The sequence below is a fragment of the Nanorana parkeri genome, unplaced genomic scaffold, assembly GCF_000935625.1.
Source record: "Nanorana parkeri isolate BGI_ZX_2015 unplaced genomic scaffold, ASM93562v1 scaffold244, whole genome shotgun sequence".
NCBI lineage: Eukaryota > Metazoa > Chordata > Amphibia > Anura > Dicroglossidae > Nanorana > Nanorana parkeri.
The window spans coordinates 1,216,980-1,230,686 of NW_017306512.1; the positions used below are offsets into that span (position 1 = coordinate 1,216,980).

The 13,707-nt window shown below is 43.7% G+C and overlaps 2 protein-coding genes across 2 annotated transcripts in view; one reads left to right on the top strand and one right to left on the bottom strand.

The window, feature by feature from the left end:
* Window positions 1–6,650, bottom strand: part of NUP37 (nucleoporin 37) — a 24,529-nt gene extending 17,879 nt beyond the window's left edge. Inside the window, exons 1-2 of the mRNA XM_018556642.1 lie at window positions 6,635–6,650; window positions 4,827–5,012 (exon numbers count right to left, since the gene is read on the bottom strand). Coding sequence (XP_018412144.1) covers window positions 4,827–4,982 — 156 coding nt within the window. The 5' untranslated portion in view covers window positions 4,983–5,012; window positions 6,635–6,650. The remainder of the gene's footprint in view (window positions 1–4,826; window positions 5,013–6,634) is intronic.
* A 2,744-nt stretch (window positions 6,651–9,394) lies between these two features.
* Window positions 9,395–11,711, top strand: PARPBP (PARP1 binding protein). Its single transcript, XM_018556623.1, has 3 exons — window positions 9,395–9,427; window positions 9,569–9,721; window positions 11,445–11,711. The coding sequence occupies exons 1-3, from the start codon at window positions 9,395–9,397 to the stop codon at window positions 11,709–11,711; spliced, it is 453 nt and encodes a 150-aa protein (XP_018412125.1).
* Window positions 11,712–13,707: the final 1,996 nt, after the last annotated feature.

A 13,707-nucleotide genomic window follows, 5' to 3' on the forward strand; every position in this document is an offset into this window, starting at 1 on the left:
ATTTATGTTGGTGACTAATATCACTAAAAAAAAAAAGAAAAAAAAAAAAAAAAAAAATCGACATTTTGGGTTGTCACCAGAACAGGAATAGATGGGAAATCTTGATAGGGGCACTAGTTCTGGTAGACCGGCTGACCCCTGTGAACATTCCTCACTTTGGAGGGTTTTCTACTTTAAGTCTTAGGTGCATATCGCTTTTTTTAAACTAAGGGGCTGTGATATTTTCTGCAAAGTAGAAAGTTGAAGATAATGAATGATTTGTCAGCACACCACTAGGGTGGTATGTTGTGGTGTGGCACGGCCATCAGTTCAAAATATACTGCCCAGGGCCAAGTGTCAGTATGGCTGCGAGGGAGCTTCATCCATACGTGCATTGCTTACAGCTCCCTTTTGTGCCCTTTAGAGGTGCCTGGACCAGAGTGACGTCACATTCTGTCTCTCGGTACCTCTACAGGTCACGCAAGGGAGTTGTCGAAGCAATGCACACATGGATGGAGCTCCATCACACCGCAGCAGCCCACAGTGGACCCCAGGCTGAGGATCCACTCCAGTTCTCGTAAGGCAGGGAGACTGGGTGGTTCTCAAAATAAAATAAAATGATGTGTGTGTGTTTGAGGGCCCGTTCACACTACTACAGTGCATTAAATCGCAGTCTTGTGTGATGAATGCACTGTAACATGCAATCGCAAATACCACGTATTCTGGTGCAGAGGGTGTGTTGCTATTCTTTTCAATGGCACTCCCGCAAGGAACATGCCTTCTAGTACTGTGCCACTTGGGATGCAACTTAATGAAAGAAGACAGATGTGGGTCCTGAGTTTACACAAGTTGAGAGCCACTGGTCTAAAAATATAGTGATTGGTTCTCCATCAGCGAATGTTTTGTGAAAGTCACATCCTCAAATATGACATTTTTGCATTATTTTTATCTTCATAATGATCATCTGAGCATCATGCCACAGGTCCAGTTTTGATGCTGCTTTAGAATAAGGAGTTAAAGACTCTGGAAACTCCTTGCTCTACTTGGCTCTGGGACTTCACAATAACCAATGCAGTTACACAAAGTCCTATATTATATTGACTTTTTAATAGGTCCCAGATATATAACTTTTTATAAATTTACAAGAGATTTCACTAGCACATACAATGCCTGTCATATTAAAAGATAACCAGAAGATTGTGTTGCATTCCAATTGAATTTTTCTAACTGATATGTCATTTCAGACAAGTTCTTTTGGCTTAATACACCTTTTACTACTCTATCTTGTAACAACTTGGGGTCAAGGCCAACATCTCATGTTACCTTTGCGAAAGGTCACCTGCTTAGCCTGAACTTCAACCTCCCTCACCCCATGTCTGTCTAATGTTCCCTTCCCCCTTGGAATGGCTGTCACAAGCCATTTAATGGAGCTAGAAAAAATTGAACCCGATGTGTCTGCTGTAGTTCTTGTTAGACACATAATGAAAGTGTATCCACAAAAGCTCAGTACTGGGCTTCAGTGTCCATGGTGGGGAAAGCAGTAAGAACCACTTAAGATTCTGCATTGAACTTGAGCTGGAGGACGAGATTATAATAAGACAGAACTGTTAATTTAACCCTTTTCCTGCCAAGGCCTTTTTCCGCACACATGTTATAATCCATATTTTAGGCCTGAAAAGTACTTAAAACCCCCAGGCATTATATATTTTCTGAACGCAAAGACTGATGATTTTAGGACAGTGGTGGAGCACCAAGGCCCAGTTACAGCTTCAACCGCTGTGACCCTAGTAGTTCTGCCACTGACTCGAAGCTGTAGAGGGACTACAAATGCATAATTTCACCAGCTATAGAGGACTACAAATCCCAGCAATCCATTATACAGCAATGCAAAACACTATCAGCTATAGAGGACTACAAATACCAGCAATACATTATACAGAAATTCAGAATATCATGAAGCTACATACTCTGTGTTGCTCACCAGGGCTGTGCAGCATCTCAGGAGGGTGTGAGGGGTCTCACCAGGGCTGTGCGAGGTCTAAGGAGCATGTGCCGGGTCTCACCAGGGCGCTCCGTGCGGTGTGTCCGCCTCAACAGGGCGCTCCGTGCGGTGTGTCCGCCTCAACAGGGCGCTCCGTGCGGTGTGTCCGCCTCAACAGGGCGCTCCGTGCGGTGTGTCCGCCTCAACAGGGCGCTCCGTGCGGTGTGTCCGCCTCAACAGGGCGCTCCGTGCGGTGTGTCCGCCTCAACAGGGCGCTCCGTGAGATGTGGGGCAGGACCAGCTCTGTAAAAGACAGCCACCTCAAGCTCTCCAGCAGGCTGCCTGAAGTCCCCAGCAAGCTGCCTGAAGCCCCTAGGAAGCGCGGAACCTCAGGCAGCCGCTCCTGATAACAGATTTAAAGTGCCGATATTGGCCTTTGGTATCAGGGCATTTTCACGAGTACAAGCACTCATGAAAATGCCCAGTATCAGCACCAATACCGATACTAGTATCAGCACCAATACTAGTATCGGTATATCCCTAATATTATCCAATGTTTTGGTAAAATATAAAAGTTGAGGTTACAATGAGTAAACAGATACCCAACATGCCGTGGTTAAAAATTGCATGTGTCCGTGAAACGGCGACAAAAATACGGTACCCCAAATTGTCCATAGGCAACATTTTAAAAGCCCATACAGGTCACCAGTTTAGAAATATCTGTGAATATTGACCCTAAAATTACTGCTCTCATTCTGGTGCACACAGCGACCGTCGTTTTCCTACGTAGGCGCACCTGACGCATGTTTATGTTAATACGTGAGGGCCTTTAAAATGTATTTTATTAAAACTTTTTTACTGTTTACTTTACTTTTGTGCTATCACATAGGGGGGCTTATAGCACCTCACCGTCCCCTGGACGTGATCTGGCAGCAATTAAGGCGACAGAATTGCTTCTAGTGTAGAGCCAACAGTCGGCTTTACACATAAAAACAAAGTCCCCGGCAGCTCTGGCTGTCGGGAGTCTGTATAAAGGGGTCTGCTGCCAGCGACATATGACATACATTGGTGGCAGTGAAAGGGTTAAAGCCAATGTCCAGTCAGTGCTGTTGATTAGCCATTAAATACGCCTGGCAGGGATGTGATTAAAATGGATTATAGAGAAATAAATATAGCTCTTACCATAATCCAACAGAATCCGCCATTTCATCTTTTACAATACAATCCATAGTTTACAGAACCAAAACTTGTTGAGATTCATAGGGTGCCACTTTGTTTTTCTGACCAGACAATTTGTAGTGTATTGGCTGCACTGTGTTCATAGTGATTGCATTTTTGAATGGTATTTTATTAGTTCCAATGAGAACAAAGTACACACATTTATGGTCCAGGCTGCACTTGTACAATTCACTGAGCTACCAATGTCAATAACAATTCTTGAGTCACAAAATAGCAAGCTGTAAACATTGTGTGGCCAACTGCACAAATACATGCAAATTTTCCACAATCTCAGTTTCATCTTAAATGTCCAAGCCCGCTCCCATGATGGAATACAATCTCACATTAGTTTACTAATTTGTATTGAGATTGTAGTCCATCATGAAAGTGAGCTTGGAGCGGTGGCTACTTTACAACACACACAAGGACCATGGGGAACAATAGAAGAAAGGACAGAATCAGCACCAATTCAGGACCCATTCGGACCACGTCCAGATCAGATGCGGTACACTACATTTTTCTTCTGCACCAAAAATGCATTTGTATGTGATGTTTGGGCTCTGTTCACACTAGCCCAGTCCTTCCAGAGCAGGAAAAAAAAAAGCTGCATGTCACATTTTTCCTGCACTGGAACGCACCACAAACGTGTCACAAATGCACTGCACCGGAATGCAACAGAAGCTATGAAATGGAGCAGGAAGAGCTTAATTTGCCTAATGACATTACCCCCTAAAAAACACACACTGGAACCCGTCACAAACGCACCACGATTGCAGAAACGCGTGCAGATCTGGTCCGGACATGGTGTAAAAGGGGCCTGCAGAGATGATTTAAAGATCTACAGCTGAGTGATACACAAATAAGATACAGTGTTGTCAATAGTTGAGGTCCTTGAATGTATTTTTAAGATTTAACACCTGAGTTTAGTGTCACTTTCACGGTAATAGCAGAAACATACAGCAAACACGAAACCCTACCCCCACACTGGATCAGAAGTCAAAAAGTAAACATCTGTTATCTTCTAGGGCCTTGGTTCTCAACAGGTGGGTCGAAATCCAAATGTTAATTGGGCCTAAACTGTACCCTGAAAATTTACTTTTTGACAGGAAATTGCCCTAAAACTGGACTGTCTAAGAATTGTAAAACCCAACTAAAGAGAGTAAAATAATAATAAAAAGGCGTTTCCCCTCCCAAAAAAAGGATTGAATGCTTGTTTTGTCTAGGGGATGGGTAACAGAGTAACACAACTGTTTCCAGCTGGCCAGCTGTTTGTAGCTCAGTAAGCCCTACATCAGTGGCTTGGCTCCCTTCTCCTATAACCTAATGGTTGCTTTATCGACCATTAACTTATATCAAAAGTGTCCCCTGTAAAATAATAGCGGTCATCAGAATACCATTCAGAGATCTCCCTCTATCGGTATCAGAGCATTTGGACGATTATGAGTACTCGCCCAAATACTCGGTATCGGCACCGAGGAGAATGGGAAAAGAAAAATACAGTATACTATACTACCTATAAGTTCTTACTGTAGAAGGGGAAATTATGAATTTATCAAAACGGAATCACAAGACAGCATTTTGGAAGATTTAAGAGCTAGTTCGTACATTTTGCCATATAATTCAATAGATAATATGGCAGTGCACTTACCTGAAACCTACAAGAAGCAATAGCTACATAATCGTTTCCACCATAGGCAATCAATGATCCTGGGCTTCCAGAGTCAAAGGGATTAAACTCCACCACATGCACATAGTCTTCACAGTCCACTGTGTATGTGGAATGTCTGGTTGTATCTTGTTTCATCCTCTGAAATTGTCTTCTGTTTTACCTGAACTGAACATGTAAAGTAACGTTAACTGCAATTCGTTTACAAGCACAAAACTGTTACTTTGCTCCAGCACGAACAATATACTCTTTGCTGTGCTAACATCACAGAGGTAAAAGGTTTTAGTTTTTTTTTTATTTCTGCAACCTCCACCCCCATTCTGATGCTGCCTCTAATTAAATCTATTACATTTACTTCAAGAAGAACTCCAGGTATTTTTTTGCTTAACCCCTGCACTGCAAGGGTTAAGTGCTCGTTTGTGTCTTGGGGCAAAAATAACAAAGATATATGCACCCGAAGCTCCGAGCCAGCCACCTGTCTCCTCCTACACAGCAGCATTGAAATCTTCCTCGGTGTCCTCACATCTATACACGGTGTAAACACACTGAACACCATGATTTACGGGGCCTTAGACTGCCGAGGAGAGGGAGCAGACACTTGAAGGACTGGGAAGAAGCTAGCTCAGGACTTGGGTAAATATAACTTTTTTTTTGAACCTAGACACAAATGAGCGCTTAACCCTTGGAGTGTGGGGGTAGCCCCACTGCAAGGGTTAATAAAACATTCCCCAGGAGTTCTTCTTTCAACGTTCAGACAGATCAATGAGTACATTGTTTTACCAAAATTAGAGATGTGCACAGGGGCCATATGAATGAATGGGATTTTATTTTCGGTGAAGCTTTTGGTCAGGCTGACTCGGCTGTGACAATAGACTCAGTGTGAACCAGGCCTAGAGGTAGACAGAGTAAGAGATAAGGGGACAGATTGGGGTAGGGAGCTCCAGAGGATGGGAGACATCCTGGAGGCGAGCGTGGAAGGAGGTGACCAGAGAACTAGAAAGCAGGAGGCTTTGAAGAGGAGTGGAGAGGACAGTTTGGGTTCATTGTTGAAAAAAGTTTGAGAATGTAATACTACTTTAAGATTCCATAAACAGCATAGGTTGTCATAGACCCCACTAACCATTAGGCCCCATTCACACTAAGCGATTTCCGTTGCGATATCGCGCATTTTTGCAGCACAATATCACGAGAAGTCGACGACCAATGCTATTCAATGAAGCTGTCTTAGCTCCATGTCGCTCATCACTCCAGCAGGACCCTTTTTTCGGCGGATTTTGCGCGACTTTTCTATTTTTTAATGGAGCCTGACGGTGAAGGTCGCGCTACCGTCGCCCCAAAAGTCGCGCTATCCCAGCCGCACTGATCCGCTGCAAAAGGTATGTCACTTAGTGTGAATGGGGCCTTAGACTAAGAGTACAAACGTTCCGAACACACACATTTTCAGATTCAATTCTACTGGCGTATGACCGGCTACAGTCTGCAATGGCCTCCGCTATTTACCTCCCATGACAGCTTCAATTTCAAGGGGGGAAACTGGAGTAGAGACTCTGGAGCAGTTGCCCATGGTAATCAATCATTCTTCAGTTTAGCTTTGAAAATGAAGGATAGATGCTGATCAGTTGCCATGGGCAACTGCTCCAGTTTTGACACATAAAGTGTTCACATCAGTCTATGTAAAACTCCCATACCACAGGAATACAGTGCACAGCAGCCAGTCACAGGAACACGGGCATACAATTAACTTCACCACCTCTTTCTAAGGCCATCGCTGTCACACACTATATACATACCGCTCCCGCCAGCAGATTCGTAGCTCTGTCCTCAGTGACGTCACCAAAGGCTTCTACTTCCGGGTGTTAGGTCGAGCCCACTGATTGACTGCAGAGCGGGTCACGTGATCAGCATTTAAACTGTTCAAAACATAAAGTGGAGAGGCGAACTGCGGCGGTTGTGTTCGGAAGTGCAACGGCCAGCTGGTATAGTAAGTGTCCAGGATAGAAGGCTGTATACCTGCACGTTCGTTTACTGAGAGCTGCCTGCTATCACCGCTTTTATCGTTATTGTAATTCTCCGTGCACTTACTATTATATGTCATCTGTCCCTGCTTCTTATAGTCTGTCCTAGCTTTGTGTCCTTAGGGTGCAACGCTGAACTGCTCCCGTTCAACCCTGTACACTGACCATACACTGGTAACGGTTTATACAAAAGTTCATATCATAAATCTCCAACACACCATCAGAGAATGACATGTTATTTGAAAATTGTATTTTAAAATTATGATTTTGGAATGAGTAGAGTTTCTCTAATGAAAACCACAATCCCTGTTACAGTTTTGTTCAAATTCTCCATCCCGCTCCTTCACATTGTTTTTCATTACATGGTTGAAAAAAATGTTTTGAGTTGACCCTATTACCTTTCTAGCAAATTGAACAAATGTCCTGGAAACAAATTTTGTTTGAATAAAATTCTTCTGATGTATGGCCAGCTTGATTTGTAATTGCACCTTATCAAATTAGTCATGTTATCTTTTGTTTTTGTATGTGTGGTTTTTTTTTTATATGAAATATAGTTTGTCTCTGAGTATGCAAAATACACTTAAAAAAAAAAAAAAGGGGTTTGTTTGAATCAAGTTGGCTTGAAGTCCTTGTTCACACCTGTGTGTTTTGATGCTCAAAGTTAAGTGTGCCAACGCTCCTAAGACAAGAAATCCCATTCATTTCTATTCACACCTGAGAGTTTTATTGCATGCTGGAAAACGCAGAATGCTGGAAAAGGTACATGAGCTCCTTTTGGGCAGCTTACAGCACGTTTGGCTGCATAGACTCTAATGGAAGTGCGTTAAAATGTGTGACACAAGTGTTGTGCACATTTCTGTTTGTGTGCATGTTTCCTCATTCACAGCAATGCATTTTGATCTGCTCAATAAATTTTTTGTCTGTGCCAATGCATGTAAAAATGTGCACAAGTGTGCACACCATGTGGGGGTGGGTGATGTGTGTAAATGGAAACTAAAGGTGCCCATACACCTTACAATTATCTGCAGATTTTCTGTGGTCAGATGGCAAAAGAGCAACAGATTGGCCCAGGTGGAGATTATTCCATCCACAAAGTTAAGTGTAGACGGAGGAATCTGTTGCACCTTTTCCATCTGACCACAGAAAATCTGCAGATAATTGTAAGGTGAATGGCCAGCTTTAGTGCTGATTCACTATGAGACCCAATCCTGGAAGGGACAGGTGCTGCATGTAATTGCATGCAGCAGCCTGTACTACCCTATGGGAGGATGCGGCTGCATGCAATTACACGCTGTAACCTGTCTCAGGAGTCTGCACACTACCTGTGTCCAAGTCCTGCATGTAATTGTGTGCAGCCATGTAGAGAAGAACAGGCTGCTGCGCGCAATTACACACAGCTCCTGTTTCTTCTAGTATGGGGTCTTTTTGCAAGCGTGTATGCCCAACTGTAGGAGCCCTTAAAGGGAACTATGAGGAGTGCTTTTCACTCACCTCATAGTTCTAGCCGACCTGTGACAATGAGACTGTCACAGGTCGGCTCAGTAGATCAAGAAGTGAGCGAACAGATACCGGCGTTCGCAGCTCTCTGCCGTGACGGGAGGAGCTCGATTCCCCGCTCCCATCCGCCAGCGCTGACTGGTGGATCGGACGGGAGAAGGGGCGTGTACAGCTGGCTCTGCCTCTAGATAGGCAGAGCCAGCTGTCACTCACGCAGCTGGGCGGATCCAGACATAATTGTCGGGATCCGCTTCAGCTGCGGCATCTCAGTATACCGCGAGCTGTAGCTTGCGGTATACTGAGCTTAGGGTGATGGGAGGATGCTAGTTTGTGTCCTCCCGTTACCCTAAGGAGAACTATGGGGAAAAGCCTTAACCCCATAGTTCTCCTTCTTCTTAAACTTTGTAAGTTCAGAGATTCAGTGGCTGTAACATCTAATACAACTGGGAGGAAATTACCAAATCGATGTGACTGTTATGAATATGTTGGAACAAAGGCTAAATTTACCTTTGAGACCATGTGTCCCGTTACACCCATATTCCTCGAGACCTAAAGTTATTTCAAGGGTTTCTCTATTGGTAAAAAGGTTGCGAGCAGCTGCGTCAAAGTTGCCCTCTATTCTTGGCCTGGGGCCAATGAAAATATTTTCGGTTTACCCTCATTTTTTTTATTCCAGGTGAGATTCACTCTCTATTTGCCCTCCTCACCCAACACGCACACAGCAGTAAAAACCTAACGGGTTAAAGCCGTTCCTCACTCTATCCAAAGCAAAAACACATTTTTGGAGTTCTCTGAGGCTGCATTCACACATAGCGTTTGCGGTTCCTGCATGGTTTTCTGTGCGGAACGAAAACGCTGTTTTTCAATCAGCGCTGATGCAGCTTGTGTGCGGTTATTACATAGCCCCGAACGCGTGGAATCCGCCGGATTATGGTGCTTGAACTATATTGGGGGCTGCGCGGTTTCGTGCCACGCGGTCCCCGAAATGGTTTGAACGATGCACATTGAAGAGCAGAGCCAGAATTCAGAGCTGCTCACATGTTCGATGGGAAGGTGTACTTTTTGAAGCATGTAGGTTTTTTTTGTCTCTGCTAACTGTAGCACCAATCAGACTGGCAACTACTGTATAAGAAAGTTTTGGATAATTGAAAGATATATTTTTCTACTTTTGTTGTTTGTGTTGGCTAATCTGTACTCTGCACTTCTTTCTAGATTGTGATGGCTTATCAGAAGAGTGTGTTAGATTTGATAAAATGCTTCAGACAGCAGTGGTCCCTTCTGTGTGAAAGTGAGAGGACCACCATATGCAGTGCAGATGACATGCTGCTCATCTTGCAGTTAGCAGTGGCTGAAGTGAACAAAAAGGTAAGCAAAGCATGAGGCTGAAAAGGGGGAAGGTTGGAAAAAGGTATGCCATGGTAATCTATGGCCCAGTGGGTATGTTCACGGCTTTATCGGTACCTATTGCAGTGCCTTTCTGGGTTAGGGCTGCAGCTAACAATTATTTTATAATCGATTAGTTAGCCAAATATTAATTTCAATTGGAAAAAAAATAAATAACCAAATGCAAAGTTGCAGACATGAAGTTTTACTTCAGAATAAAATGGTATGCACATTTTTTGAAATCGCACTGCACTGGAACGCAGGGCATTGCAGTACCACACATTCTAGTGCAGGCGATTACACTGTGACGGGAGGTGCATTTGGGAATCCATTGAAATGAACAGCGCCGCATCACACCTCCTGCAGCAAAATTTGTCAGCCTGAAACTGAAAATGACTTCCCAACTTTTTTTTTTTTTGTGTATGTATATTAGACATTTTAATTAGTTTCATGGCTTTAAAACAATGTGAATTGTGATATATGTTCTCATAATTTGAGATACTGAATATAAAAGTCTAAAATGTTTGCTATCTTTCCAAAATCCCCTGCATAGCTGATGCAGACTTGACTGGAAGTGTATACTTTGTGAGGCAGACATGTTCTATTACCTGTATTACATTGCACAGTGCTGTCAAGTCTAGTATGTTTTCAAGCTAAGTACCACACATTCTAGTGCAGGCGATTACACTGTGACGGGAGGTGCATTTGGGAATCCATTGAAATGAACAGCGCCGCATCACACCTCCTGCAGCAAAATTTGTCAGCCTGAAACTGAAAATGACTTCCCAACTTTTTTTTTTTTTGTGTATGTATATTAGACATTTTAATTAGTTTCATGGCTTTAAAACAATGTGAATTGTGATATATGTTCTCATAATTTGAGATACTGAATATAAAAGTCTAAAATGTTTGCTATCTTTCCAAAATCCACTGCATAGCTGATGCAGACTTGACACTGGAAGTGTATACTTTGTGAGACAGACATGTTCTATTACCTGTATTACATTGCACAGTGCTGTCAAGTCTAGTATGTTTTCAAGCTCCATACAATTTTCGAGTTGTTTTAGAGAGCTTTTAACATCAATGAATGGTGGTAACCCCTTCCTGGTTCTGTGATCTGGAGAAACTGTGTAGATCAGAAGAAGGCCTGTACAAGTATTTGGCCTCATTCACACGAAACAGCCGGCACGTACAACTCTGTGCTGCATGCACGGCCGTATAGGGCAGCTCCCGGGAAGGACCGGTACTGCATGTGATTACGCAGCCCCTGTCCTTCTCTATGGGACTACACAGCCGTACGCCGCCCTACGCTCACCCACCCTGCACTTCGGTGCGTCCGTACTCGTACGCTGATGGGATGGATCCTGTCTGCGTCCGAGCCGGGACACCCGTATGGACCTGCACTTGAGGTGAGTGTAGGGCGGCCTACGGCTGCGTATTCCCATAGAGAAGGACGGGCTGCGTACTAATCACAGCACCTGTCTTTCCCGGGAGCTGCCCTATACGGCCGTGCACGGAGCTGTATGTGCCGGCCGTTTCTCGTGTGAATGAGGCCTTTGGCATTAAACCTTCATACTTCATAAATGCATATAACAAAATAAATACAAAAAGTGTTTGTTCTTTTGAGTGATTATTTTTTCACTCTATTTCTAGATCAGCTATTGTGCTTGTATTAATTCCTTTTTTTTTTTTTCCCCAATTTTAGAATGGGAAAGAATTTACAGCTTCCCTTAGTGACGTGCTGTTAATGTGGAAACATTTGGTCAAAGATAAGCTTGGGCTTATTTGTGATGGCTCATTAGCTCCTGGGAACTATGATGATGTCCAAAAAACATACAACCTTTTTCTGAAAAATAGCAATACACTGGATCTAACTGATTTACATGGAAAACTGAGCTGTACTACAGATACTACGAGCGCAGGCAACCTTTCTTCTGTAAGTATCGAAAAAGACTGTAAGCACCAGTGTTAATTTCGTCCACGAAAGACTCTAGCAGGTCCCGGCCAATAGAAAACAGTTGGGGGGGGGAGAGCTAGCCTCTATACAGAGTGCATCTTCCCTTTGAAAAACCCATAAATAAACCAGGAAGTGATGTAAAGCACTTCCTGTTCATAACTGGGGACACATAGTACTGTGTCCCCAGTTGTTTGCAAACACTGGATTGATCAGCTGATCACGCCAGTGTTTGCTCTGCACACAGATATTCACCAATCCTCTGCTTGGTGATACACGGATCCACTGTCACCTCGAAACTGACAGGATGACAGCGTCTCTGCTCTCTCCTCCCCGCGTTTCCTCTCTGCATACCACTTTGACATCCTGACGAGCAGCTTCCCAAAATCCATGGCGCAAGGCTGTACTGGGCAGCAGTATGGTGTACAGATAGTACACCTGTATAGCAAGGGGAGGGGGGGCCAGATTTGAGCAGGGGATTCAATTTTCCCAAATTACTTGGAAAAGTGAACCTACCCTTTAACTAACTACTTTTTGGCATCATTGTAAACAGCCGGCGATGGCTGTTTAGATACAAGCGAGCCAGTGGCTATCGTTTCCCCCACACTGTGGCACACAGTGAAATGGGGGCAGCACTCAATGCGTGCACGCACACACACAATACTCTACACATGCATTTGTTTGAATGCAGATGGTGGGGGCGGCAGGATTGGGTTTTCATTTAATATTTATTTATTTTTTACTTTTAATATTTTGTTTACTTTATCAAAAAAATTCCCTCCACTTAGCTCCTGTGTGATAGCAATAAAGCTAACAACAAGCCTCTGTGCTAGCATTTGGATGTGACCGGTTCTCTTTATTGAACCGTCACCCCCTATACTGAAGTTTGAGCACAGCACTGTGCTGGCTCTCCTTTGACAGCTGAGATGGGAAGGCTGCAAGTGCAGCGTTCCTACCTGTGTTCACACAGAACAGAGGGGAGATCGGACGTTCTCTGCTCCCCGCTCTCTATCCTGAACTACTTTGCTGTAGTCCCGGTTCCTCCAGAAGAGCAGGGGACTCCGGAAACCACGGCTGGAAGAGGCAGGCTTATTACAAAGCGTCGGGCGATTGTAATTTCACACACCTTGTGCCATTTCTTAGAGGAAATGTCACTTTGCCCTTTCAAGAAAAAAGGGATTACATTGATACTCCCCTTTCAACACTCCCTCACCGCTTCCATCTGTCTAGTGCTTCCCATTATGAGGGGCAGGTGACAGTGCTTGGGTTCATTGGCTAATTGCTAGGAACAAGCACTATTGCATAATGGAGGGGGTGACTTTGACACTCCCAGGACCAGATAGCTGGTATTTCAGAAAGCAGCAGTGGGATATTGCTGAAAGGGGAGTGGGGTGGGAGCTTTTTACAGACAGTTATCACTTTGCCTTGAAGGAACAGTTTACCTAGAAGTGACCAATCATAATTCACTTTTACTGAAATCAGGCATGTATGTGATTTGGCTACTATGGAGTACTGTAGTTAAGAATCAGCACTATTTTTTTTAAATTTGTATGATGGTTAATGAAATGCTGATCAGCTACTCTTACAGGGCGAGAAAAAAGAATGGAAATGTTAATTTGTTCTCTTTAACCACCTCCCGTCCATTGCTGTTTTCTGAACGGCCGGACGGGAGCCTTACAGGAGCGGGAGGGCGTCTTAAGACGTCCTGCTCCGCCCCCGCTGTTGTCTTTTTTTTAGGTTTACCCAAAAAAAAAAATTGGGTAATGTTTCATAACATTTTTTTTTTTTCAAACTTTAGGGTACTTTTTTTGTTTTATAGTAAAAAATAAAAACCCAGTGGTGATTGAATACCACCAAAAGAAAGCTCTATCTGTCTCCACAAAACGGTATAAAATGAATTTCAGTACAGCGTTGTATGACGGAATAAATGTCGAAGTACTGCAGCGCTGAATGCTGAAAATGGCCTGGATAGGAAGGGGGTGTAACACCCTGGTCTTCCAGTGGTTAATGGCTT

Coding starts and splice junctions, on each gene's coding strand:
- PARPBP (XM_018556623.1), top strand. CDS start 9,395: ATGTTCGATGGGAAGGTGTACTTTTTGAAGCAT. Junction 9,428..9,568: donor AGGTGTACTTTTTGAAGCAT/GTAGGTTTTTTT, acceptor ACTTCTTTCTAG/ATTGTGATGGCTTATCAGAA. Junction 9,722..11,444: donor TGGCTGAAGTGAACAAAAAG/GTAAGCAAAGCA, acceptor CCCCAATTTTAG/AATGGGAAAGAATTTACAGC.